Here is a 27,699-nt window from a genome sequence, read left to right as displayed (position 1 = left end):
GTCACTGCTCTTGGGTTTTGCCAAATTAAAAATGTACCATTAAGCGAATATATAACCATAAACCAAAAGACATTCTACGATGCCTATCCCATTTCCCAAGAACCTTCAATACGCCCAACACCATACTTTCATCAAGCATCACACATCGCTTACTCCCGCTTATCCCTATCCTCTTCCTCCTCATCCTCTTCAGCACCCCAATCCTTAAAACCCTGGCCCTGGAGCCAACTAACACCCTTTCGCCAGTTAGTCTCACGGATTGCCTGCGCATCCTTCTCGTAGACAACACCAGTGACCATAAGAGCTAGCATAAAGACCCAGACGTCACCACCCTTCATGCTCTTCCACCATCGTCGCTTAACACCAACCTTCCAGAGGCTGTCGACGCTAGTACGGGCGCTGTACAAGAAGAGACCTCGGCCGTTCTTGCGCTCAACGAAAGCCCAGAGACCAGCGAAGAAACCACCGAGGAACACTCGCTGTGTTGCAAGAACATGACGAGGAAGCCATTGCTGGAAGAAGCAGATCGAAGCCCAGGCTGTAGAGAGAGCACCGGTTGCGAAAGTTGACATGCGCAAGGCCTTGGTGATGATGCGTTGCAGAGTCGCAAGGGGGTTATGGTAAAGAGCGGAAAATTTAGGGATGACAGTAAGTGCAGAAAAGACAGCGACGAAGAAACGAGCAAATGGGGGGAAAGATTGAAGCCAGAATGTCAGGTAGGTTCGAGCACATGAAGGGTCTCCCGGGTGTAGTGTTGCGCATGACAGAGAAGTAATAAGCGGATGCGCTCGAGAAGTCAAAGGCGAAATTGCACTCAAACTAGGAGGAAGAACTTCCTTTCCAGGGAACAAGGTAGGAGAAACATAAGCCCTAGTAAAAAGTCAGTAACAAGTTTCTCATCGCGGATGCGTTTACTTACGGCCAGCTGAGACGCGCCATTTGAGCCAAGCTATCAACAATCTCCGAAGTCTGAGGCCATTTAAGACTAGATGCCCAATCCTGAGGACGCGATTGCAAATAACCCGACGAGCTGTTAAAGATCAAATCCCCAAATGGCTTAGGGAAACAATCCCGATCGAAAACAGCAGCGTGGAAAAGTTGTCCGAAAGCAAGAGGTTGAAGCATCCAACTTCCAAACCACCAAGGTCTTTCCCTCTTGACGCCGTTCTTGCTACCCCAGATAAGACCGTCGGCTTCGCAAAAGTTGTATGCGAATTCCAACGCACGGAAAATGGTGTAGATAGCGATGGTTACTCGCATCTTCTGAGCTGGGAAGATACCCAAAGCGAGACCAGCGAAAGATGCGCCGATGGCTGGCGCAGAAGGTGATGTCAGCATCGCTGCAGTTCGTGGGTTGCGCGAACGGAAGGGCTGGACTTGGGGATCGAGTAGATGGAAGCGCAGTCGCGTAAAGAATCTAAAAAGAATCCTGTAGAGGAGAAGAATAGTAGAAAGAGAAATAGACAATCTCAGAGCTGGAGACTTGTAAAAGGGTTTCTTTTGCCCACTCGCATTAACTCTGTCAACATATTAGCCATGTATATCAATAACACCTCGTCAATCAATACTCACTCTTCCTTGCCCATCCTCTTCGCAACAGCATCCCAACCCTTCATACCCAAAAACGTCATAACGAACACCCTCAGCGCATGACGAATCGTCCTAGCATTATAATCATCCCCTCCTTTCGGTGGTTTCAGCGCCTTTTCCACGCGATTCGGTGTCGGCGTCGATCGACGAAGCACACGCGATCGTGAAATGATGTATTTATGCAGAGCAGCATATTCGTGTGCTGAGATGGTGTAACGCAACGTGTTGCGAAGAACGGGGTCATTTGTAGCAGCAGATGATCTAGAAGATCGCGAGCTCGAAGCATCGCTTGAAGACATGGAGTAGTCCATGGTGGATTAACCTGTTATTTAAAGGAGCGGTGTGTTGTATTATGATTGTCGGTTAATAGAAATGATCGTGTGTTCGCGATGGCGTGTGCGCAGTTCCACGAGCTGAGCTCCAGTGGCGCATTCGAAAAACAGCTTTCAGACGGCATCAAGTAAGTAACAAAAAATAGCAAGATGAGAGATCTGAACAGCGGAAATGCTGATTGTTCAGATTGATGCCTTCACATCTGTATGATGATGATGAGGGAGAGATAAGAAACAAGGAGGGATGAAAGTGTGACAAGAACCTGGAAATGAGCGAGACGACGTAAAGTGGAGATTGTCGACCTCGGCTTTGATATCAAGACCCTGCTAAGATTGTCCCAGTTAATTAAAGTCATGCTCTTTAACGAATAAAGAGACGCAATACAGCCCTTATGGATCAAAATGACAGGGGTTCCCCGCCCTCTTTACTGAACTTCTCTACCAAAAGACGACACCATCACATGAAATTCTTCAACTCTTCGGTTCAACTAGACTAAAAAAGCTTCTAACCCCGTAGAACTAGTTTACATCATCATGCACTTGACATTCACATGAATCTTAGTCTAGGTTATCGAACCATTCTTGAAGATGCTTCCTAATGCCACATCTCTAAAGTCAAGAGACACAAAGACGCATACTCCATTCGATGCCATAACTAGGTACCTCCCTTTTGTAACTTTAACTTCCAATGGCCAAGTCACTTGTCATTCATCATAACCCTTAATCATGTCCCCAACCCTGATGCCAGGACGAGTGAGAGTGAACCACCGCTTCAGAGTCCTGACATGCATGTAAAAATCATTAAATAGGTACTTTTTGGTTTCTTCTTCTTTTTTTGCCCTTTCCCTGAGTGCCCGCAATCCCCAAAGTCCCAGTCATTAAAAACATTCCTCGCTTCAAAGTCCCCAATGTTGACATGCCCCTCAACGCCGTTCATCAACCAAAAGTCTCACAAGCGCATCGTATTGCTGCAAGATAACCTCGTCAAAGGATTCCTCAAGCACGACTCTTCTTTTTTAAAATGAGAGTAGTCAGAACGCACTTGCGTACCCAAGGCTCTGATAAGTATGTGTACAGGCACGTAGCTGGCAGTGGAGATGATGTCATGTTTTTCATCAGTCCATAACCCATAATATCATCCATCAAATCGAAAAGAAAATGCAGCATTAACCAAGTCGGTTTCAAGGATACGCTGCTTGGGTAGCCATCTGAGGGTTCGCCAGAGGAGTCCAAGTTCGGTTAAGAGTTGGGCTCTCTGAAGGTCCAAAAGCAACAACCTCTTCCTGCCAGCCCAAAGCACCCCAAGGGCCAATGTAGTTGCGTGGCTCCGGGATAGAAAGCTGGTTGGAAACGACTTCCCATTGTGGGATCTGGCGATTCTTGACCATCTCCACAATCTGGAGTCGACGTCGCTCTCTCTCAGCCACTGTGTCCTTGACCGCACGGAACACGGCATCTGCGTTGGGCCAGGCATTTCCATCTCTGGTCGCGTTTTCAAGTAACAACTTGAGTGTTTCGAAAGGAAGATTGAGAAGGATGCGAGAAAGGACAGCATGAAGCGAGGTTCGCTGTGGCTGAGATGCGCCCGAGGCGTCCGAACCTGGTGACATTACGCTTTCAGTGGAGGAAAGGTCACCAAACTGGATACCAGAAATTTGCTGAGAGCGACGTCCCTTGAGGTGGACAGAAGTTCCTCTGGCGATAGGTGGGGGTGAGAGCTTGCGGTTTGTGGCGTTGCTAGACAGGGCGGCCTGGGCCGGGAGACGAGCGTAGCCTAACGGGTCGGTAACTGAAGTGTCAAGTTTGAAGGTGGGGTGAAGGTTATTGGCGATAAAAGAGACAATCTCTCTAAGGATTGCTCGAGATCCGTCACCATATTTGAACGCTTCATGTGTACCCTCATCTCGGTGTCCCTCTAGTGCAAATTCCAGAGCCTTTTCCACCGTCTGCACGTCCAGAAGCTCCATGGCCAGCTCACAGCCACGTCGGGTGACTGCGTCCCAGCGGAGAAGATGGCCAGAGGCAGCATACCCAAGAGCAAAATCGAAGCGTTCTGTCAGTGACCCAGCGTCGACTGTGGTACCCTGCTTCATGCTATGAGGCGGGGTGAACAAAGGCAGTCCGTAGAGGCGCTGGACAGCAAAGTAGAACGGATCGGGTTGAATCCATTTACTCTCTGTCTCAAGAACAAGAGAGGGGAGCTGTGTGCCGTTGTTGGGCTGAGCAAGACCCTTTGACATTACGCCTGCGAGCTCGGAGCTGCGGGAGAAGAGAATCCGGTGACCAGGAATACGAACCGGATGAGCTCTTCTTTTCGTGAATTGAAGCTCTAGGAAACAATCGGCAAACTCGGGAGCTCCAAACTGTCGCTGGAAATGATCAATGAGACACTCAGCGTCATCCATCCCGGACATCATGCGGGGGGGAGGACCGGCATTCTGCATCATTTGGGGGTAGTCCGGACCTCCAAACATTCTGCCTGGATAGTTTGGCGACTGGTTGTCTTCCCCTGGGCCAGAAATGCCGTTGGGGACTGGTGCTGAAGCGAAATGGTTGTAAACGCCGAATTCATCTGGAGGGCCGGATGTCTGGGAATCATGGAAGCTGTGCGGGGTGGAGGGGCCAAGGTTGTTGCCATAAGGAGGGAATGAATCCGCCGGTACATAAGCCATCGTGGGTCTACCGTAGTTATCGATAGTCGTGACAGGGACCTCATAGGGCATCATGTGAGGGAATCCATTGGTACCAGGAGGCATGTAGGGAGGTTGGCCATTGGGTCCCATCATACCAGGAGGAGGGGCAATACCTCCAGACAAAGGAGCTGGAGATGAGCTTGTCGAACCATGGAAAGCGCCGAAATGAATGCTACCATTGCTGTGATGCGGCTGGTGAAGAGGCGGGCCGCTAGGCATCAGAGGTCGAGGGCCACGCATATCACCGTTCGCAGTTGGTCCAACAGGTCGTCCAGAAGGCTGAAAAGCAGGAGGCATCTGGTATCGGCCAGGAGGGACAGCGGGGGGAGGTCGAGACTTCATCTTGGAAATGTTGTGGTTGTCTGTAGTGGGGTTATGAGCGTCGGGATGGTCTTGATAATCTTGAGGCGCCTCACCAGCTTGAGGTTTGGTTTTACCCTTACTCGCGATACCGTTTAGCCCGTCCATATTGTCAATGGTGTTGTCGGTTCTTGTTCCAATATCAGATTTGTTGGTGGTGGTGGGCTGATCGGCACGTTTTGAGGCTGCAGGATTTTTGTGGGCGTTTTCGATCTCGGTGGTGGGATGCTCAGAGGCAGATGCGACTACATATGAGAAACCATTTGTAAGTTTATTGCTACAAAGTCCATAGTCACCAAGCTTTGAGCTTTTCCACGTACCAGAAACATTGTGAGAATTGACAAGGTTGGTAGTATCGTTCTTTGACTTTGGAGCACTGTCAACCTTGGTCTCAATTGACTCCTTCTCAGCTTTGGAAGCTGAAGTCAAAACAGGGCTGGAAACCGAGCTAGGTTCTGCAGCTGAAGCTACAGACCCAGCCTTCTTGACCTCAGTGGGTGCATTGCCATTCGTGAGCTTCAATTCGGAGGGCGAAGGCGCATCAGGTTTCTGGGTCGCGGCAGAGGCAGCACTAGCCCGAGCAGCCTGACGCTTCACATAAGGCAGTGGGATAGCCGGGAGAGGCTTGGAGGATTGAGCAAGCTTGCTCCCTCCAGGTCGACGAGGCTTCGAGTTGCCGTTGTGAGGCTTGCCGTTTTGGGGCGCCATCTGATGGGCGGGATCGTTGACGATTCGGCGGGGGGGAAGTTATCGACGAACAGGGAGGGGGAGGTGGGCGATGGCAGTGACAGTGGCCCAGACCTCGACTGAGGATTCGGAGGGAGGCTCTACGGATCTAGAGGAAGAGGCATGGAGAGCAGTCGTCGTTCGAGGTAACCGATGTGCCCTGTTGTCGAATCTGGGCTCGAGGTATCGTGTCCGTTAATCGGAGGTGCGAACAGGCGAAGCACTAGAAATGAGGGTCCAGTTGCAGCCGTATTTTGTGCGGAGAGCAGGAGCTCAACCAGGAGCAGCTGGGAAAATAGGTTCAAGGAAGGTGTATTAAGGAATGAGTGTAAAAGAGATCAAGGCTTGAGAAACAACCTTGAGGGCGTTGGGGAAGAGTTTTAGATGAGGAGGAATTATGCTCGAAGGTTTTCACCACCGGGTGATGATGATGTCGAGTTTCAAGGTGCGGTGCGTTGCTGTGCTGCTTGTGGTTTGCTTCCAACCGCTTCCAAAGATGGAGCGAGTCGCAAGGTAACAAAAATTGGGGCTTTCGTCACAATTTTTCTTGAAGCCTCCCCGCAGGTAGTAGGTCCACTAAGGTTTAGTGGCCTAGCAGTAGTTGGTTTAGCGCAGTCAACAATCTGAACCTCCCGGTCCACTCCCGTCATTCAGCAAACGGGACAGGCTCGAGCGTTACAGTCATCAAAGAAGCAGCCATCCGGCTTCCGATATCCTACTCCCATTGTTTGCATTTATGCTCATAGGCTAGATTGATGTTTGCCTGCAGATCTCATGTTGGTTGCCTACAACATGGCTGCCTACTTCATTGTGTTTCTGATTGACTCATGATCGATCCCTTGTATCAAAGCTGAACATGAAAACACACTTGCATAAGTTTACATGCTGTATTAACCACTGCTATCTACCTGTCTGCTAGCCGCTGCTGTAATCCTGCCCGTCGCGAAGCAGATCGTCAGCAATAAACCATCAAAGCATTTGCTGAACATGCCCTGAACGCCATACTAAGACGCGAGTTACAGGTGTATAGCGTGTTGAACCACGTTGCGCCTCCGTCATTGACAAAATAAAAATCCCACCACTGTGTAAACATAAACTCCATCGCATTAGTATAACCCTATATTACTCGTCGCCGGCAATGATCCTGGCGACAAGAACGTAAAAGAAGATGGCCGCACCGGCAACAAGGAGTTTGTTGCGGTATATCCATCCTGTGCTCGCATCTCTTTGTTGGTTAACAACATCGACAACGGCCTGTGTTTGATGTCCGCTGGTCCCTGAGATGCCCAGCTGAGGTCGACAAGATCCATTGTTATCGGTATCTAATCGGTTGCCCGTGAAAGGGTCAACCTTGTTCTTGGTCATCCACTCCCAGTTCTCAATATCAACCTCGGGCCATTCTGCCCGGAACTTGGCGCCGCCATCACCAGCCTTGACATTACCTTTGTTCGCTGGGTTGCTCTTCGTATTAGAGCCACCGCCAGTCGAGTTCCACCAACGCGTTTTAGCAGCAAGTAGTTTTCGCTCGGCGGCTGTGCAAGAAACGGAACCAGTCGTCATTTCTTCACTTGTCATGAATGACAGTAGTCCAATCAGAATGGTCGAGACTTCCCATGCCGGGTTGAAAGACTTTGGGTGGAAATCGGAAATCGAGAGACATAGTCGCGTTGAGGATTGGAATCGGCCGGAGGGTGTGTGCATGCGAATGGCGGGAGGGGCAAATGGATAGTTCGGGGGGAACATGAGAGTACCCCAGTACTGGCCGCCATGATACGGTGTTTCCTCAGGGCCGGTGATAATATAGTGCCATCTAGTAATATTGTCAGCAACTCGCGACCAAGAGATTCAAACGTGACGTAACGTACTCCAGGATGTTTGATTCGGAAGGATGGGCAACGATATAAGGAGGGGGGTTCTCAGAGATGGTTTTGTATTCGCGTGTCAACTAACAACAATAATCAGTAAAGCGCATTCGATTACAAGATCAGTCATACATACACGCTTGGTGGCGGCTTTACTAGCCATGCTGACGACGAAGAAGTGTTGGGAAATACCAAAGTGAATGGGACAGATTGCGGGTCGCGTGAGTCGCAAGACGTTGAAAGAAGACCTAGTTTAAAGGGATCGTCGCTTGGGGAAAGAAAGTATAAAAAGAAGGAAGAGAGCGCCTTTTCCGAATGTTCTAAACGTTCGGTATGCTATGTATACTATGAAAGTGATGGGAAGACGAAAGTAGTGAATTGAGATGAACAAGAGAGGAACAGGGAGGATGTACACTGGACCTAGTCACTGGGGTCCCGCTAGGTCCGGATTGTCTTTGTGGCTGTGCATCACATGCCGTATGACGAAGTTTATCAGGGACCAAGAATAAGAAGAGGTTAAGCGCCACAAGCGAGACGAGCCACATTGATTGTCCGTCAGGGTCGGAGCTCGGAAAGTACGTACCGAATCGTTAATTGGGAGCTGCCCAGGGTCCATGTGGTTCGACACTTTCCAAACGGCATCGTGAGGGCAAACTAACATCTCGGTTCGTCGAGCTTTAAAAAAAAATGGCTGCAATTCCTGGCTCGACTGTAGGTCCGGTAACTACATCTCAATTGAAAACTTTGAGCAGGCCAGAATGTCTGACATTGCAATAGGCTATGGACCCTTTCAGCAAGCTTCATTCCGACACCGGTTCTTTGTTGCACGAGGCAGAGTCGAGGCCTGAATTTCAACAGACTCAAGATGAAGCTAAGCAACGGCGCATGGCCCAGGTGGTAAGGATTCTGAGACAATCTCGGACTATCTTTCAGATCTGAGCTAATTTTGTAGATCGGGGATCAGCAGTTGGCGCCCATGACAGTTAATGAGCTTCGAGTTCACGGTGCGGTCAATACACGAATGGAGTTCCTCAACCCCATTTTCCACCCACTCGTTTCCGACAAGACCAACGAAAACTCGACTGTTGGTGGTATCGTGGACAACCTTCGCATTGCTAGCCAGAAGCTCGACGGTCTACGTATGTTTTTCTACTCACACCCCGCAACACCAAGTTAACCGATCTACAGAAATCTTCCAGCCTCAACCCGAAGTCTTCCTTACATCCGCACAGCAGACAGACCCCTCCACCTCCCCCACCGATGTGAACATCGACATCCGAGTCAAGGAGCTTTCTCGATTCAAGCTGCAAACTGGTACCGACGTCGGCAATGGAGAGGGTTCCGCCTACGGTTCGCTGCTATGGCGAAACATGTTTGGTGGTGCTGAGATGCTCGAGTTGAACGCCAAGGCTGGTACTCGCACACGCTCGGCATACAGCGCCAACCTTACTGCGCCTGTCTTTAGCAACCCCGACATGAGGATATCACTAGAGGGTCTAGCTTCGGCTGCTGAGAAGCCGTGGGCATCGCATGAGGAGGTTCTCAAGGGTGGAAACCTGCGATTTACTTGGCTTAACGAACAGCGCGACCAACAGTCCGTCGAATACTCTGGTATCTGGCGACAAATTACTGGCTTGGCCGAGAATGCCAGTGCGACTGTTCGAGCAGATGCTGGTGACTCTATTAAGAGCGCTATTAAGCACACATTCCGCCGCGAGAGACGTGATAACCCCCAACTTCCTCAGAGCGGTTATATGATTCGATCTGGTCTTGAGATTGCCGGTTTTGGTCCTCTCGCCGGTGATGTTGCTTTCTCCAAGGGTGAGATCGAGGTTGGCGGTGCTGTCCCTGTCCCCCTGCCTGGTATCAGTGGACGAACAGGTATCTCTATCGGTGGTGGACTCAGGCTAGGAATGCTTTCTCCTCTCCCCCTCGGTTATGAATTCGGCGGCAAGCTTCGCTCCACTCGTGTCAACGATCGCTTCCAACTCGGAGGACCAACAGACGTCCGAGGCTTCAAGCTTGGCGGCCTCGGTCCTCATGATGGTCTCGATTCCGTTGGAGGTGATGTCTTCGCTGCTGGCAGTGTCAACATGCTCCTCCCTGTACCTTACAAGGGTCCCGACTCTGGTCTCCGATTCCAGCTCTTTGCCAACGGTGGTCGCCTCGTCGCCCTAAAGGACCCCAAGAAGTCTTCCAGCGGCGCTGCCACAACAGAGCTGACTGGATCAGATGTCCGAAACGGCTTGGTGAATGCTGTTGGAGAAGTTTTCAACGGTGTTCCAAGTGTTGCTGCTGGTGTTGGTCTGGTATACGCGCACCCCGTTGCGCGATTTGAGCTGAATTTTAGCTTGCCTCTGGCTCTGAGAAAGGGAGAGGCTTCCACCAAGGGACTGCAGGTCGGTGTTGGAATCAACTTCTTGTAAACAAAAATATAGACGTCCATATGGCTTGAGATCTCGATCTAGCAATCTATACCCTGTGTTCTTAGAGTTTACTTGTCCTTGTTACCCGTAATGATCGACCTGGCGGTTAAGCCAGCAGCTGTCGGTCGCCTCTTGAATGATTGCGTTCCCATCCATTCTGTCATTGAATCATACTATAAAGCCTCTAGGTGTTTGGCCTCTTTCAGGTCGTGGGTAGATACGGATAGTTCTGCGTGTTTAACAAGGTGGTGATACCCATGCTGTCTGTGTACCTAACCTAGAGCAACATACACTCTTCATGGAAGTGGTGATACTAACCACTTCACGAATCAATACATATTTAAGAATACTAGGATCAAGAACGAAACAATATAACGATCAGCTGTAAGTTCATTTCATCTTTCCTCCGAAACTATGGCAGTGACAGGGGCGCAAAGGGTTGCATGTGGTTGAGTGGCCTCTGAACAGATGACACAGCCTATTCATACATGATGGCACTAATGGGTTTCGATGTCATAAAATGCAAAAAGAAGAGTGATGCAGCGGGGTGAGAGTATTTGAAGGAGCGGTTTCTAGAGAATTAGGTTTTTTAGGAGTAGGTATAGTATAGGAGCGGATTCCCACTGCACCACGCCTCTGACAATATGGTACCATAACTCAATACATAAAGGTTAGGTAGAGACAGTACAAGATGACTAATGGGTTTCGAACTCATAAATGCAAAAAGAAGAGTGATGTAGTGGGTGAAGGAGATTTTAGGTTCGGAGTTTAGAGAGATTTGTAGGTTTTAGGACGTATACCACTGCACCACTCCTCTGGTGATATGGTAAGATAACTTACTATATAAATATTAGGTAGAGGAAGTAGGGCGCGTCTTGACTGCCAAAGACAACATCTCGGCCACCATGCCTTTGTTGTGTTAATCTCCAAGACTCGACAGCGTCGCTTTGGTACACAACCACAACACAGTCTTGTACCATACCTGAACACAGACAATACCAGTGCGACATGCAGTATATAGATAGCAAAAGAAAATGATTCTTTTTGATGATTCCCTGATAAATAGCCAGACCGAGTTCTGTAGCCTCAAAGGAGTCCGAGTTCCACAAGTTGAGGGGGGATGTTTTTCGATGTCGCTCGAGGGCACTCTAGACAATGCCATGAGTAGAACACCTTGCAATCGCGTTGTGAATCTCCAATACCGATGCCATGAGTTGTTTTTGAACCCATAAATTGCAAAAATGAAGAGCGGGAAGTGAATGGGTGAAGGAATTTTTAGGTTCGGATTTGAAGAAGTTTATAGGGTTTTTTAGGATTCGGTTGCCATTACACCACCACGCTCTTCATTGATGATAGATCAGACAAATTACCTTGTAAATCTTAGGTACAAACAATGGTACGTGCCTTTTCGGTCGAAAAATGGCACTCTGGATATCGTGTCATTGATGTGTTGATCTCGAGGAGTCGGGGGCAATGCACTTACACACGGTCAGCACGCTATCTGCATTGCACCAGAACACACATATGTGTAGGTAGTATAGATTGGGAAAAAGAAGGACCATATTTACCCTTTTCAATCAATCCCTGACGATGTGTGTCTGAGTCTGGTGGTGTTGAGAAGAGTCTCGGCGTTACCCTAGGGCAGTCTGGACGGGGGTCACAAGATGTCGGACCATGTCGAACATGTTTTAGATCAATTCCATGATGTGTTTTCGAACCCAGAAATTGCAAAAATGAAGAGTGGTTAGATGGTGGGGTGATATTGTTTGAAGGAGCGGATTTTAGAGATATTAGGTTTTTTTTAGGATTGTAGGTGCGGATTCCCACTGCACCACCCACTCTTCATTACTTAGGATACAAGATAACTTATTATATAAAGCCTTCCTACCATGTTCATTGGCAGCGTCACATGATCCCACAAAAGCATGTCACGTTCTGTGTGCTGTTGAAGGTTCGTGAAAGGCCCTATAGGACATGAACCCTTACTCTGGACACTTGGGTGTCGTTCATCGACTCTGCATAATGTTTACAACGACACCTTGCGCCGCCCTTTGTATTGAGTTGAACAGTCGTGTTATGAGAAACAGGATATGACAGGCCTAGATGATTTATTGCAAAAATATTGAGGAGAAGAGTTATGCCATCGAGGTGGTTGCTGTGACAGACAGCATCGGCTGGAGGTTAAATGCGATGTCACGTGTTCAACACGAAAGCATCTGCTAACAGACTTACAGCTCAATACTGCAGAATAGGTAAACAGACGTGTAGTCCACCTTAGGGTAGCAGAATGGAATCTTGAGAGACGAAATTAGTAGATCAGTTTATGCTACTTAGACCATACTTCTTAGACTACTTATTTTTGTACACTTAGACTTGAGAGACCGACTCTTCTAGGTCCCTTCAATGACCCATACGCCTTGCTGAAAATCCGAACAAAGTAAAAGTGCAAATACACCTCTCAATAACATGCAGTCAGCATCCAAAAGCTGACGGATTTTAAGAAGCACAGTATCCGCTCAGCTTGACCCCTGCATAAACGGAGGAGTAAGACGGACAATTGCGGACAAACAAAGCCACACACAGACATGCTTAAAATGCGTTCATTTATGGCTACGTTAGTGTACCAATATATTGAGCTTGTTTAAAGAGTATGCTGAGGCCGTTTAGTAGTATAGTCTTGGTGTTAGTTGAGCGGACTTTGTTGCGGAGCGGGCCTCTATGATCGACCATGCCCTTGCCGGGCTATGCATGCACGAAAGGGGACAGAGACGTTAATGTTGCAGGGACCTTGAGATGAGGTGTAAGATTGGAGGGGTCTCTTTTCCCGTGAATTCGGAAAGATCGCATTCGCGTTCGTGGAGGTTATTTTGGTGAGGAACCCTGGTCGTGTGTAATTAGAAGTGCGGAGTTGGCATTCCACTCAGTTAAAGATCGCGTTATGTTTACGACCATGGTAGAAGAGAAAACCTGGGAAACAGTATTTGCCCTGTTTGTGGTAAATAGTAATGGCCAGCTGAAAGACGTTGCGTGCATATCTTTCTGTCGCATTGCGACAAGACATGCACTCGAAGCAAAAAAAGGGTTTCAGGGATCGTCAACGCCAAGATCACAATCAAGAGTAGCCTAATCGGATCTCGATTACCCCGATCGAAAAGCAAACAACTTTGTATCCGACAAGGCACGGATACATACAGTTGGCCCAATTTTATCGTGGTATTTCTGCATACCATGAATAACCTCATTGAGACGAGATATTGCGAAAATGCATGCTTACTGTGTACTGCAACCGAAAGACTACTTACACAAAACTGGCTCAATCTGACTCAATTGCGACGTTGGATCTAATCATGAGCGATTGATCTTGATACCAACTGTGCATCACCATCGATCGGGTTCAGCTCCGCAAAAGGGTCAGTTATTAAATTAGAAAGAATAGAATTCTAGGCCCAATTGCCATTGACAACAATCAAAGTGGAAATAAGACACCCTTTTTCTTATTAGCGGGTACTCATTGACGGACTGTCGGATCCTTACAAGACCCCGAAGAGTCAATTCATGTCCACCAAATATTTACCGACACTAGACTCCCAATCACAAGCCTATTATAACAGTCACTGAACGAGGATTCACATGGGGAATTTAGCATGTTTAATGCTGACGGCCAAGCCATTTATTAATACCTATCGACTCATTTTCAACTCGGAGGAAAGGATAGGTACCTATTGGGTGAGTGAGACTGTCAACACCAAAATAATCAAACCAACCAATCAGAGTAATTACCGGGGAGATTATTCGTCCGATGGAAAGTCTGATTGGTTGGCGGAAGACGGGTTTTGACAAGACCCCGAATAATGAGTACGCGGTTTCGCATTCAAGTTTTTCTTAACATTGAAGGAATTAAGGAGTTTTCATCTGTGGAGAGAGATCAACCTTTTAAGAAGAACCGAATAATGAAGGTCACGGCAATTGAAGGTCGATGTTACGTAGTTAGGCCCGCCAAACAAGGGAATACGAATTGCGGTTGAAGATCTTTAGAGGGTTTTCAGGTACAAAGGTACACAGACAGGTCAAAGAATTAAAGTTGGAATGCAGTGGCGCCGTTTGATTTGACCGGGTATGTCCAGTGGAGGACATGGATGTTGTGCTTGTAAGAATTCTCATGTTCTTGAGTGGTCTTTGGCTGATGTGAGCCTTGGAACTCCAATCGCAACCATTAGTTTCTTTTTATCAGTGTTTACAACGGCTGTACTCCTCTTACACCATTCAGGAGTACGTACATACTCTGAGGTTCCCGTCGCGGAGTTGCATGGTGGGGCATAAATACATGGAGTTCATTCCCGGGATCCTTCGCTTGTTAGCCCCAACTGGTGTCGGAGTTTGAAGCCAACCCGTTATCCGCTTTAGTACAGTTTTCACTCGTACTCATATTTGCTCATACGCTGCGCTGCGCTTTGATGTTAAGAGCTTGTTGGTCTCGAATTGTTTTGCACACCCCTTGTCGGGTCGGGTTCTTGTAAGCATGCGAAAATGTCTACAGGGGCGGACTTTGTAGACATGATCAAACATGATTGTCGGAGTGATCGACTTTGAAGGAATAAGGACAACGTGGCGATGCTTTTGAGTCAGTTGATGTTTGACGTTGATCAGTGATCAGTAGAGCCAGTGTAAAATACTGTGGTAGATATATAGTGTCATGATGCCCATATGGGGAGCGGCCGCCCTCACGTATGCTTGACACTGACAGCGACAAATAGAGTCGCAGCCGCATCCGATTGCACTTCTAAAAGACGCGCTAGAAATTTAGTCGTCACCCCTCCGCTGTCGTCTATACTTCACTTTACGGTTAGTGCCCGACCCACACGAGTTTATCTCCATTCTGTTTGAGAAGAAGCCTGGGATGACAACCAATTCGGCCGTCTTTACATATTCTTCTTGTCTCCCTCCTCGTTTTGATTCCGGTTCCTTTTCTCTTACACGTCTTATAGGATTACTTGATCCTTCTTGATCGACTGTCTTTTCTCTGTCGATCCTTCAAAACATTTTTAATACCCTTTAATTGTTTTGTTTTTTAATCTATATAATCTTAACAACCAACCTTTTTCGCATCGCATACGGAAACACCCCTTCTACTGGATCGTCACTACTCAACCCGCGAGACTCAATTGCGAGATCTCTTTTAGTAGATTTTGCCGTCACAACTCACAATGTCGGCTCTCTACGGGATCAACGCCAACAACGACGCCACTGCTGTAAGGCAGGGTGCTCCTGGCGCTGGTTCGACAGGCAATAACGTGCCGCTCGCCGATCACCAAAATTCAACCGATGAAGCGATTAACGAGAAACCGCCCACATCATCACCTGCCGACACTCTCGGCAAGGGCGACGACGAGGATGATTCCGAGATGGAGCGCAGAACTTCTATTGTTCAGGCCCTTGCGCGCTCTTATTCTCATGCTTCTGCCAATCACCCCGACGGACAGAACCCTTTCCAGGCTGGCGAGGATTCACCTCTGAACCCCAATTCCCCCAACTTCAACGCCCGCCAATGGGCCAAGTCTGTTGTTGAACTGGTGCGCCAGGATGGTCACAGTTTCCGATCCGCTGGTGTTTGCTACCAGAACCTCAACGTTTACGGTTATGGTGGCGCCAGCGATTACCAGGCCGACGTTGGTAATGTCTGGCTTGGTCTTCAAGATGTTATTGGCAAAGTTACCGGCAGAAAACAACAGCGCATTGATATTCTGCGCAACTTTGACGGTGTTGTCCACGCTGGTGAGATGCTTGTCGTTCTTGGACCTCCTGGTGCTGGTTGCTCCACCACCCTCAAGACTATCGCTGGTGAGCTCAACGGTATTTACGTCGACGACGGTTCATATTTTAACTACCAGGGTAAGTGAAGTCGCGAAAAGGCGTGTTTTGGTTTCACGAACTCGATCGCGCTTGTAATTGAGCAACGCGGGCTTGCTTCGTGTGAAACACGCCTTTTCTGTACCTACATGTGCCGAAATCAGTATCACTAACTGCGTCACAGGTTTGTCCGCCAAGGAGATGCACTCTCACCACCGAGGTGAAGCTATTTACACCGCCGAAATCGACGTTCATTTCCCCATGTTGTCTGTCGGTGATACCCTCACCTTTGCCGCCCGCGCCCGACAGCCCCGTGAGCTTCCCCAAGGCTTAAACAGGAACGATTTCGCCGACCATCTCCGTGATGTCGTTATGGCCATGTTTGGTATCTCTCACACCGTCAACACCCGCGTCGGTAACGAGTACATCCGTGGTGTCTCTGGTGGTGAGCGCAAGCGTGTCACCATTTCTGAGGCTGCCCTGTCTGGAGCTCCTCTGCAGTGCTGGGATAACTCTACTCGAGGTCTCGACTCTGCCAACGCCATCGAATTTTGCAAAACCCTCCGTCTGCAAACCGAACTTTTCAACAACACCGCTGTTGTTTCCATCTACCAATCCCCTCAAAGCGCCTACGACCTGTTTGACAAGGCGACCGTCATCTACGAGGGTCGACAAATCTTCTTTGGCCGCGCCGATGCTGCCAAGGAGTACTTTGTTGGCCTGGGTTTCGAGTGCCCTGCTCGTCAGACCACTCCTGATTTCCTCACCTCCATGACCGCCCCCAACGAGCGAATCGTGCGAGAGGGATTCAAGGGCAAGGTTCCCCGCACCCCCGATGAGTTTGCGACTGCCTGGAAGAACAGCGCAGAGTATGCTGCTCTGCAGGTTGAGATTGAGAACTACAAGACTGCTCACCCCATCAACGGTCCTGACGCCGAGGCTTTCCGTGCCTCCAAGCAGGCCCAGCAGGCTAAGCGTCAACGCCAGAAGTCTCCCTACACCCTCTCCTACATGCAGCAAATTCAGCTTTGTCTGTGGCGTGGATGGCTGCGACTCAAGGGTGACCCTGGTATCACCGTTGGTTCTCTTATTGGTAACTTTGTCATGGCTCTTATTATCGGTTCCGTCTTCTATAACCTGGATGAGACTTCAAGCAGTTTCTTCCAGCGTGGTGCTCTCCTCTTCTTTGCTGTTTTGATGAACGCTTTCGCTAGTGCTCTCGAGGTAAGTTTTCATGGATTCGAATTCATGGCCAATGTTAACTGTGAATAGATTTTGGCCCTGTACGCGCAACGTCCGATTGTGGAAAAACATAGTCGTTACGCTCTCTATCATCCGTCAGCCGAAGCCATCGCCTCGATGCTTTGTGATCTACCGTACAAAGTCGCCAATACGATCGTCTTCAACATTACGCTCTATTTCATGACAAATTTGAAACGCGAAGCGGGAGCCTTCTTCTTCTTCATCCTGATGTCTTTCGTTGTCGTTTTGGTCATGTCCATGATCTTCCGTACCATCGCCTCCGCTACTCGCAGTCTCTTCCAGGCTCTTGTCCCTGCTGCTATCCTGATTTTGGATCTCGTCATCTTTACTGGTTTCGTCATTCCTAAGCGTTATATGCTCGGATGGTGCAAGTGGCTTTACTACATTGATCCGATCGCCTACGCTTTCGAGGCTGTTGTTGTCAACGAGTTCCACAACCGTGATTACGAGTGCAACCAGTTCATCCCCAGCCCTATCCCGGGATACACCGATGTTCCTCAGGATAGCCGCGTCTGCAGTGCTGTCGGTGCCGAACCTGGAAAGTCTGCAGTCAATGGCGACCGCTACGCTGAGATGCAATTCGGCTACAAGTGGGAGAACCGCTGGCGCAACTTTGGCATTGTCATCGCTTGGATTATCCTCTTCACTATTACCTACATGACTGCCGCCGAACTTGTTTCTGAGAAGAAGTCTAAGGGTGAAGTTTTGGTTTACCGACGTGGCCACAAGCCTGCCGCCGTTGCCAACGCCGAGAAGAAGCACAGCGACCCTGAAGCTGCCATGGCTCACATCGGTCCTATGGTTACTGCCGAGCGCACCCGCAGCCGAGCTAGTGGAACTAAGCAGCCTGGTGGTATGCTCCAGGAGCAGACCTCTGTTTTCCAGTGGCACGACGTCTGCTATGAAGTCAAGATCAAGGACGAGACTCGCCGCATTTTGGATCACGTTGATGGTTGGGTCAAGCCTGGTACTCTGACTGCCCTTATGGGTGTTTCTGGTGCTGGTAAAACCACTCTTTTGGATTGTTTGGCCGATCGTACTTCTATGGGTGTTATCACAGGCGAGATGTTGGTTGACGGTAACCCCCGAGACATGTCTTTCCAGCGCAAGACCGGTTATGTTCAGCAACAGGATCTGCATCTCCAGACTTCCACAGTCCGAGAAGCCCTCAGCTTCAGTGCCCTCCTCCGCCAGCCCGCTCACGTCCCCAAGCAAGAGAAGCTCGACTATGTCGAGCAGGTCATCAAGCTGCTCGATATGGAAGAATATGCCGACGCCGTCGTTGGTGTTCCCGGTGAAGGTCTCAACGTCGAGCAACGTAAGCGTCTTACTATTGGTGTCGAACTTGCTGCCAAGCCTCCCCTGCTGCTCTTCGTCGACGAGCCTACCTCTGGTCTTGACTCTCAAACCTCTTGGGCTATTTTGGATCTTCTTGAGAAGTTGACAAATGCTGGTCAAGCCATTCTTTGCACTATTCATCAGCCATCCGCCATGTTGTTCCAGCGCTTCGACCGACTTCTCTTCCTCGCCAAGGGTGGAAAGACCGTGTACTTTGGTGATATAGGGGAAAACTCACACACGATGACTAGCTACTTTGAACGCATGAGCGGTCACACATGTCCCCCTGAAGCCAACCCTGCCGAATGGATGTTGGAAGTTATTGGCGCTGCTCCCGGATCTCACACTGACCTTGACTGGTTCCAAACTTGGCGCGACAGTCCCGAGTACCACGAAGTTCAGACCGAACTCGAACGTATCAAGACCGAGAAGCAGGGCATCGAGGATACCGACGTCGATGATGGTAGCTACCGCGAATTCGCTGCTCCTTTCATGGTTCAACTCAAGGAGGTTCTCTACCGTGTTTTCCAGCAGTACTGGCGTACGCCTGTCTACATCTACTCCAAGGCCGCTCTCTGCTCTCTCGTCGCTCTCTTTATCGGTTTCGTCTTCTTCAAGGCTCCCAACACTATCCAGGGTCTTCAGAACCAAATGTTTGCCATCTTCAACTTGCTCACCATCTTTGGTCAACTGGTGCAACAGTCCATGCCTCAATTCGTCATTCAACGTTCTCTGTATGAAGTCCGCGAGCGTCCTTCAAAGGTTTACTCGTGGAAGATCTTTATGCTGTCGCAACTCATCGTCGAGCTTCCTTGGAACAGTCTAATGGCTGTCATCATGTTCTGTGCATGGTACTATCCTGTCGGTCTTTACCAGAACGCTTCTGACGCCGGTCAAACCACCGAGCGTGGCGCCCTCATGTTCCTCTTTCTATTGGCCTTCCTACTCTTCACAGCTACTTTCTCAACCATGATCATCGCTGGATTCGAAACTGCCGAGGGTGGAGCCAACGTTGCGAACCTGTTGTTCATGCTTTGCCTGATCTTCTGTGGTGTCCTCGCCCCCAAGGATACTCTCCCCGGCTTCTGGACCTTTGTAAGTTATTTCAACTCCAGCCTACTACTGAACAACACTAATCTAGAACGCCAGATGAATTACGTATCGCCATTTACTTATTTAGTGGCGGGCATGTTAGCAACAGGAGTCGCCAACACAGACGTCACATGTGCCGACAATGAACTCGTGCCCGTTAACCCGCCAAATGGCTCTACTTGCGCAGAGTACATGGGAGACTATATCTCCGCACTAGGGGGATATTTTGTGAACCCTGATCTTACTGAAAACTGCGAGTTCTGCACCATTTCCAAGACAAACACTTATCTCGCCGGCGTCAACATCGACTACAACGACCGATGGCGAAACTTTGGTCTTCTCTGGGTCTATATCATTTTCAACATGGCTGCCGCGCTATTTATCTACTGGCTTGCGCGTATGCCCAAGAAGACCTTTAAGAAGAAGAAGGCTAAAAAGGCTTAAACGAAAAATGATGTCTTGTACTATGTATGAGATGAGAAAAATGATGGTGGATTTTTGTTTTTTTTTATACCTATTCTAGATTGGCGAGATGAGTAAGCCTTTTTATTATTATTATAGACTGCATACAGCAGCAGATGTGTATGCTTTATGTACATACGACCTTTCACTATTAGACACTGTAATATGACGAATGGAACAGAACAGACAGATGTGGGATGGTGGAGGAATACCCATACCCTTTTCAATGAACAGAATTTCTTGTTAAATTGGAATTGTTATACGTGACTTGTTATGGTGAATGCTTCTTTCATGGCGTGTGTACACTGGGTGAGCAAGAGTGTACAGATAACAGGCAGAGTAAATGTCACGTAATTTCAATTGATACTCGTGTACTATGGATAACAACGAGGTATTTTAGATATCAAAAGAATGTACCAAACAAATCTAACCGCCCAATTGCGCTTTGAAAGTGATATACTGCCACCGGGCACTTGTCTTTCCGATGTAACCTATACGTACGCCAAGCCAGACTCCCGAGGTTTTTCCCATGCTTCATATTGTTTTACATATCGTTAATTCATTATTTGTGTTGTTAGCCGCTGCTGTGCCGTAACCAGGTGGGTTTAGAGTTCAGCCATGCTTCGGTCATGCCGACGATGGTGGCGCGTTGAGTGGTTTCCGAGCATGTGTGTTGTAATAGGGGAAGTAAGTATGATACCTCGGTAGACCATTGACTTCTTCCATTAAGCACTTGCGGACTTCGACGAGGAACATTTCGATTTGGATCAAGGTCCAGCCGAGACCATCGCGGAAAGGGCGTCGGGATAGACCAACGAGACCCCACATTACAGCGTCGCGCATGACATGGCCGCATTCTTGAAGTCGTGGCTTCTTTGCCCATGGACCCACGGGGCACTTGTAGCTATTCGTTGTGATGTTTTCGAAGCCAGCTTGGGTGAGCTCTTCGTGGACATAGTTGATGCCGTGAATGTCGGTGCCGAGAGCAGCCATGCCTTCTTTCAGGTATCTGCACCAGTCGCGCCAAGCATAAGGTCCGTCGCATGAGTTGTCGTCACAGGCGGCTATGAAGACAAATTCCTGGACTTCCACATAACCTCCGGGTTTTAAATGCCTGCTTAGATTAGCTTGTAGTAAAAAAAAAAAAATTGAAGCAGGTCAACATACTTCCAGATTCGCTCCCAAAGCTGCTCTCTATCCTTTATTGAATGAAGAGTATGGCGGATATGGATATAATCGAACGAGTCCTCAGAGTATGTCCAGCCAGCTTCATGCTCAATATCGTCGACAAAAAAGAGGGCGTTTTCGGGAACCCAGTCAGGTTGTATAGGTGAGAGGTCCATGCCGTGGAATTGAGATTTGGGGTAGATGTCAGCAACTATTTTTGTGTTAGCCATGCATGTACTCTCATTCATGTTTCAGAGTCGTCTCGGGAAGCCCTACGATCGATGCACCATCTCCCAATTCCTGTACCGAGATCGAGTACCTCGGCACCCTGATCCAAAACACGTTCAATGGGCGCAAAGAATAATCTATCATCGCATAGATACACCGTCAAGTTGTGCTTGAGCTCCTCACGATCCTGCTCAGCTTCATCGTTGGGGAAAAGGTATTTCCTAGACAGATATGTTAGGCGATTGTTTTTCTAGGAATATTCATAGAATTCCGGACCCTTGTTTATAAGAATGATACCTGAGACCGCCGTCGACGATGTGTTGTCGAATGCTATCGGTCAAGCTGCGAGTTTCGTCGGCGTCGTCGATGGCATACTCGCCGCGTTCAATGCTTTGTATGACGGCAGCTTCATGGGTGGAGCCGACAGTGAGCGGAGAGACGATGGAAGATTCTGGCGACGGGGGGACCATTTGGTGATGAAAAGTGAACTGATGGTTATGCGTATCGTGGAAAGTCGTCGTTTGAGAATCGTCGTTCTTCCGTGATTCGGGGGTTGAAGAATCGTTGAATTGGCGGTTAAGCGAATTCGGCGGCGAGTTCATTGTGGTAGAGTGTAGAGGCGCTGGGAGAGAATGCGCATACAGCGGTAGATATTGTCGATGCTGGTGTTGAACCGAGGTACAGCTACTGGTGTAGTGTAGAGTTTGAAGAAGGTTCAAGATCAGAAACGGGAAGGAGATAGTTATGCGCTACGTTAGACTCAGTACGGGTAGGCAGGTACGACGAGTATCGTGAGCGGGAAGAAAGGCGCTTCTTCGGTCAATCAATACCTGACGTCAGGACGCGAGCCAAAGATCTGAGCAGCACCTTAGAAATGATGATGATTGAGATGACTTCTGTAAAGATGTGCTAGGATATTGATCGAAGTTGAAAAGAGAAGGGGAAAGTGATAAACCAAGGGTCCGGGATTGACGGGACGGGCGGTAACAGTTTAAAATAAAACAAGAGACCCGAAGCAAGGCTAACTAGGGTTAGGTTGGGAACTTCAAAACGGAACTATGATATTGTTAGTACATAATGGGAATAGAAGCCATCAAGGAAGAATTAAAAAAAAAAAGAGGGGGTTAATCAATCACTATCACAAATAAACTGTATTTAATAATCATAATCATCAACAGGGACACTCCTCGGCTTGCTGGTAATATCAGAACCAATATTATCACTATCACTGTGATATATGTATATGCACTATGAATCATTCTTCATCAACAACAATGCCATTCATGCTATACCGACACTCTGGGAAAATCCCAAAGATTGTGGCTGCCCCCGGATGACCAAAGGGGAGGGTCCAGTCCCAGGCTGTTGGTACGCATTACCTTTGCAACAAGGATGTTTATGTTGTCACCAACCAACACACACGCTCACAGTCCGTGGGTCTGCATGGGGAGGGTTACAGTTACACTGAAAGACCCAAAGAAGAAGAAAAGTAAAAAGAAAACTCCATGAGGTTGTCAAGAGATCCAGTATAACGGTTAGCTCTTTACTAGCGAAAGTACAAGAGACGGCTCAGAATCAGAATATTCGCTAACGACAAAAAAGGTCGCATTCTAAACTCATTCAGGCAAATCATCATCCTTGATCATGCCTACTACCCACTTCCTTGGACTTGGGTTTCGCTTCGTTTAGTAGCTTCTATCCCACCGCGTATTGCACCATCCCGCATCAAATAAAAAGACCTCCAATCATAAGAGACCGACAAAGTTTGTGTGTTGCGAAAAATAAAGTATTGCTTTTTTTCTAGAAGCAAACTTGTCAGACCATATTTGTCTTTTGTCGGTTAGATGGCACATCTTTTTGACAGCTTAATAATGACAGACTGACAGAACATTGACATGGTTCTTATACGAAGTCTGGATGGCCTCATACTGCATACCTTGGCGTTCCCTTGTGTCGGTATGACAATAACCTACGTAATTGTCGTCTTTCTAGAAATTGACATCTGACATGGCATATTCGGAACAACCAGGCTCTCCTTGCCATTACCACCTCGGTCTGTATTTTCTGGCCCCTCTCGGTTTCTCAGACGAGTTACAGGACCCTGAATTAAGAAGAGTGGATGAAAAGGTTTCCTGCTAGTATGATCTCGGCAGGGGTATCCTTTCCACACTCGAGTCTTTCCGTTTGGGATGGGGCTCTTTGTAAAACCTTGATTTTAAGTTCCATCACGAGGTGAATAATAGAGCTGCAGATCTGGTTGTAAGATATGGTGCTATTACTCCGAACTGGCATTTGATTATTTACCCAGGCAGTATGTATCAACACAATTTACTCTCCATACTGAAAGAGCTAAATGATACATCTGTTCACACACAATAACAGATCATCATGAAAGAAAGGTCGAGTCTTCATAGCGTCAGCACGGACTTCTTTACGATAGTGGATAATGTCTTCTCTTGGGACAACTCGGCCGATACAAAAGTTCATGACCCGCACTGCCGGAAGGATGGAGTCCAGATCCACATCACCTTTAACCGTCCCCTGTTCTTGTTCCGTCGGTCGGGACAGCGAGATTGAGATAGAGGGTGTCACCCTTTCAACGTCGGACATGTGCTTATGGTTACACATAAGCTTGATTCGTTGTGTTGTGCAAAAACTGCCCCTGCATGTTCCTTTGCATCTGCAGGGGCTCACTATAAGTCTCAAGTTCTTTCCTTCTGATGAACTTGAGACAAATCTGCATGTTAGCAAAAGCAAAAAGCAAAGAAGGGTAAAGACCAATCGTGTCAATAGAGATAGATATCACAAATCACAGTAAGGCATAGAGAGAATAAAGATAAGAGTCATAAGCCATATTAAAGCCGAAATTCTACTAATTTCTAATCGCCAAAAAGTAACCACCATCGAAATTGGGACCGAAAAACAAGTCTAATCTATCCATAACAGATATCCCAAACCTGTACTCTAAACCCAAAGTTGAAGCTCGACTGGTGTAAGAATGAACCAAGAACGTTAAACGTTACACATGTCATGTTTTTTCTCTTGCCCGTAGCAAGCCAAAACAAAGCCGTGAGTGAGAATGCTAAACCGTGCCAATTGGCAAGACCGCCATCAGCATCATCGTGATGAAGAAATGGGGGTTGAATTAAAGAAGTAGAGACGTTACGCTTTACAGGAGGAAAGCGAAACCGGCAATGGCAGCAGCCACACCGGCAAAGGTCTTCTGGGCAGCACCGGCGGTGACGACGGGGTGCTCCTCAGGCTTCTCGTTGGAGCCAGTCTGGACAGGAGGAGCGGGATGCTCAGGCTTGGGAGCGGGGTGCTCAGGTTCAGGGTGCTCAGGTTCAGGGTGCTCAGGCTCAGGGTGCTCAGGCTTGGGAGCAGGATGCTCAGGCTTGGGGTGCTCAGGCTCGGGGTGCTCAGGCTTGGGGGCGGGGTGCTCAGGCTTGGGGTGCTCAGGCTTGGGGTGCTCAGGCTTGGTAGGGTGCTCAGGCTTGACGGGGTGCTCAGGCTTGTCGGAGTAGATGGGGTGGACGGGCTTGACGGGGTGCTCAGGCTTGACGGGGTGCTCAGGCTTGGTGGGGTGCTCAGGCTTGACGGGGTGCTCAGGCTTGTCGGTGTAGATGGGGTGGACGGGCTTGACGGGGTGCTCAGGCTCAGGGACAACGACAACTGGGGGCTTGCCGATGGGCTTGGGGTGAGGAGCAGGGACGGGGTGGACGGGAGGGTGGACGGGCTTGCACTCGCCGTAAGAGCACTTCTCGTAGGTGTAGCAGTCGTCCTTGCACTCATCGAAGTACCAGCGGTCCTCCTCAACATCGCAGACGAACTTGCGAGCGTAGTCAATGGAGTAGTGCTGGTCACGCTCACACTTGTTGCCGTAGCAGACAATGCGCTGGTTGCACTCCTCATCCTTGTAGTCGGCGTAGTAGCACTTTCCGCTCTTGCAGATCTTGAGTTGGTGCCAGGTATCGTCGTAGCACTGCTCGGGGGCGCAGAAGCCATCGTGGCAGACAATCTGCCACTTGGTGCAGGTAGGGCAGTGAACCTGAGGAGCACAGTAGTTACCGTAGCAGATGATGATGACGTTGGTGGGGATGACGGGGATGACCTGGGTGACAGTGGCAGTCTTAGTGACACCGTCCTCGGTCTCGGTGACAGTGGCAGTGGTGGTGACAGCAGGGAGGGTCTCGGTGACGAAGTCGGTGTTGATGACAGTGTCAGTCTCGCCAGGGTTGATGCCGATGGCAATGTAAATGGAGAGAAGGACGTTGACCGAGACCTGTCGACGCATGAGAGCATCGCCAGTCAGACCACCACAGTTCTCAGCATCGTTGCCAGGGCAGACGATGTCACATTGGTCGGTGCCAACAGCATTGGCGTTGGCGAAATCGAAGCTGCCACCACAGTAGCAAGTGTTGTCGTAGAGACCGAAGTAGCTGGAGCCCAAGCAAGACTCGGCACACTGCTCAGAGTCGTTCTCCTCGTTGGAGTAAGCCTGAGTGAAGCCGGGGAAGCCGTTCTCAGAAGAGAAACAGCCAAGGAAGTTGAAGCCATCAGGGTTTCCGATGCCACCAGCAGCGGTGGTGGTCTCAGCAGCAGTACCAGTGGTGGCAGTGCCAGTCTCGGCACCGGTGGAGGTGCCAGTCTCAGTACCAGTCTCGATAGCACCGGTGGTGCTGTTGGAGAAGGTCATGGTGTTGAACTGAGCCGCGGCCATGTTGCCCATGGCCAGGGCGATGATCTCTGCGTAACGCATTTTGTTGTTGGTTGATTCTTATGAGCGAATGACTGGGGGGTAACGACTGGAAACAGCTCTCGGAAGAGGAAGCGAAGGGATCGAGGATGTTTGAATTGCTTGATGCTGAGAAAAGAGAAATCGTTGTTTGGCCGGAATCAAGTCCTCTCTTTATACAAGATTCGGTCCCATACTGGAGGCTAAGATTGTATGGTCTCCCTTGTGGAATCACAGACCAAGCCCGCACAGAGTCCGCCAGTGTGCCCTCGTCGACGAATGCATCGAGCCTAACGCGAACAAAGTCGAGTGTGCCGTGACGGTTAAGACATGGCGTTGTGGTCCAACAAGCAAAGAATGCGATGCCCCTGACTTGACATGTCTCAATTCACACTCGAGGGACGTTGTTGGCATTGGCTGCGTGCTGCCGAAAATCCCCGCTGCTTGAGCTGCACATGTGCTGAGATTACTCTAAATTCCAGGTTAGCATGTATTGAGATAGCGCCGATCTCACTCAGTCGTAGAGAAGCCTGTGAGTTGCATAGAGGAGGCCACCAAGTGTCTACTGAGACACTCCTCCAAGGTTGTTTTCTTGGCAGATTCTTGTTGAACATCCCTCAAAGGAGATGGGACTGCCTTTTTTCTCCAACACTCCGAATCGGGAGCGAAATTCCTCGTGATGCCTGCGTTTGTCTCTGAGAGATGGTGAGCGGTGTACGCGCATATCAGTTTGATCGCCAAGAGAATAATCTCTCTGCAAGCGCTGCTCCCATTCCTGAATGCGTCAAAACAGCGTGTCAGAAACAATTTCCAAAAGTCCCTCATCGTTGATATCTCGAGATATGCCAGAAACGTTTAATCTTGTCAGTTGGGAATGTACGTCATTGGTCACAGAAAATAGCAGATTGTATCTGATGGTGTTTCATGGCTTCGACGGCAGCGCCATGCCCTGACTATACTCACTTGAGTATAATCATGTCCTTCGCTTTCAGCGGTTCAGCGCTTGAGATGAGCGGTAAAGATCGGCGATTGCTTTGAGACCGTTGTTGATTCCCCTCCCTTGAAGTGGATGAAAACATTCTTTAGTTTGATCCGGGGAAATGGCATCCGGCTGGTTTGATGCATATCTCGAGCAAGTCTTGCTTATCGAGTCACAGACAGAGACAGTACAGCGCATCAACACAAGCCAAAGGCTAGAATGCGGTCCACACACAAGGGAAATTGCGGTGATGGCAGAAGAAAAAAGGTTGGTCTTACCAAGGGAGAAGCTGAAAGCTAGATGAGACACTGAAACAGCAAGTCAATAGCTCCTGATAGTTAATGCGGGCCGAAAATTGTTGCGGGGCAGGCGCTGTAGCCTAGGGGTTTAGTGGGGGTCGATCCCAAGTACAGGGTATTTTCTACACAAGATCTGAATGAAGCTCCCATTCATGTTCTTTACTAATGCCTTCGGAATACTATTATTCCAAGCAGAATAGATGCAATTAAATGGCCAGTAAGTAGGGATTCCGTGTTCAAACGGAAATCATAGCTGATACATGACGGCCAAAAATTGTTGCCCTGTGTTAAAAGATGAGC

General features: G+C 48.8%; 7 protein-coding genes across 7 annotated transcripts; 2 read left to right on the top strand and 5 right to left on the bottom strand.

Moving 5' to 3' along the window:
* Window positions 1-15: 15 nt before the first annotated feature.
* On the bottom strand, window positions 16-2,274 carry EDB82DRAFT_495006 (uncharacterized protein). The gene is made up of 3 exons (XM_025733254.2): window positions 1,573-2,274; window positions 920-1,519; window positions 16-870 (listed from the first exon to the last, which is right to left on the bottom strand). Exons 1-3 carry the CDS (start codon window positions 1,899-1,901, stop codon window positions 150-152), a joined length of 1,650 nt encoding a protein of 549 aa, XP_025584179.1. The 5' UTR covers window positions 1,902-2,274; the 3' UTR covers window positions 16-149.
* Window positions 2,275-3,103: 829 nt separating this feature from the next.
* EDB82DRAFT_566071 (uncharacterized protein) lies at window positions 3,104-5,734 on the bottom strand (the record flags this gene model as incomplete). Its single annotated transcript, XM_065609821.1, has 2 exons — window positions 5,292-5,734; window positions 3,104-5,252 (listed from the first exon to the last, which is right to left on the bottom strand). The coding sequence occupies exons 1-2, from the start codon at window positions 5,681-5,683 to the stop codon at window positions 3,104-3,106; spliced, it is 2,541 nt and encodes an 846-aa protein (XP_065464517.1). The 5' UTR covers window positions 5,684-5,734.
* A 712-nt stretch (window positions 5,735-6,446) lies between these two features.
* On the bottom strand, window positions 6,447-8,038 carry EDB82DRAFT_495000 (ubiquitin-conjugating enzyme/RWD-like protein). The gene is made up of 3 exons (XM_025733251.2): window positions 7,700-8,038; window positions 7,567-7,646; window positions 6,447-7,511 (listed from the first exon to the last, which is right to left on the bottom strand). Exons 1-3 carry the CDS (start codon window positions 7,724-7,726, stop codon window positions 6,824-6,826), a joined length of 795 nt encoding a protein of 264 aa, XP_025584177.1. The 5' UTR covers window positions 7,727-8,038; the 3' UTR covers window positions 6,447-6,823.
* A 77-nt stretch (window positions 8,039-8,115) lies between these two features.
* On the top strand, window positions 8,116-10,056 carry EDB82DRAFT_494996 (surface antigen-domain-containing protein). Its single transcript, XM_025733250.2, has 4 exons — window positions 8,116-8,283; window positions 8,341-8,460; window positions 8,516-8,702; window positions 8,752-10,056. The coding sequence occupies exons 1-4, from the start codon at window positions 8,251-8,253 to the stop codon at window positions 9,987-9,989; spliced, it is 1,578 nt and encodes a 525-aa protein (XP_025584176.1). The 5' UTR covers window positions 8,116-8,250; the 3' UTR covers window positions 9,990-10,056.
* Window positions 10,057-14,725: 4,669 nt separating this feature from the next.
* On the top strand, window positions 14,726-20,337 carry EDB82DRAFT_494986 (ABC-2 type transporter-domain-containing protein). Its single transcript, XM_025733249.2, has 4 exons — window positions 14,726-15,878; window positions 16,021-17,060; window positions 17,109-19,532; window positions 19,587-20,337. Exons 1-4 carry the CDS (start codon window positions 15,194-15,196, stop codon window positions 19,971-19,973), a joined length of 4,536 nt encoding a protein of 1,511 aa, XP_025584175.1. The 5' UTR covers window positions 14,726-15,193; the 3' UTR covers window positions 19,974-20,337.
* A 281-nt stretch (window positions 20,338-20,618) lies between these two features.
* Window positions 20,619-21,856, bottom strand: EDB82DRAFT_544757 (S-adenosyl-L-methionine-dependent methyltransferase; the record flags this gene model as incomplete). Its single annotated transcript, XM_065609422.1, has 4 exons — window positions 20,619-21,105; window positions 21,159-21,369; window positions 21,435-21,607; window positions 21,663-21,856. The coding sequence occupies 4 exons, from the start codon at window positions 21,854-21,856 to the stop codon at window positions 20,619-20,621; spliced, it is 1,065 nt and encodes a 354-aa protein (XP_065464516.1).
* A 2,523-nt stretch (window positions 21,857-24,379) lies between these two features.
* EDB82DRAFT_125904 (uncharacterized protein) lies at window positions 24,380-26,322 on the bottom strand. Its single transcript, XM_065607030.1, has 2 exons — window positions 25,051-26,322; window positions 24,380-24,753 (listed from the first exon to the last, which is right to left on the bottom strand). The coding sequence occupies exons 1-2, from the start codon at window positions 26,143-26,145 to the stop codon at window positions 24,556-24,558; spliced, it is 1,293 nt and encodes a 430-aa protein (XP_065464515.1). The 5' UTR covers window positions 26,146-26,322; the 3' UTR covers window positions 24,380-24,555.
* Window positions 26,323-27,699: the final 1,377 nt, after the last annotated feature.

This window comes from Fusarium venenatum (genome assembly GCF_020744135.1).
Source record: "Fusarium venenatum strain MPI-CAGE-CH-0201 chromosome Unknown EDB82scaffold_2, whole genome shotgun sequence".
Lineage (NCBI taxonomy): Eukaryota > Fungi > Ascomycota > Sordariomycetes > Hypocreales > Nectriaceae > Fusarium > Fusarium venenatum.
Note: the sequence above shows the minus strand (reverse complement) of the source record. Positions and strands in the feature narration are given on the sequence as shown.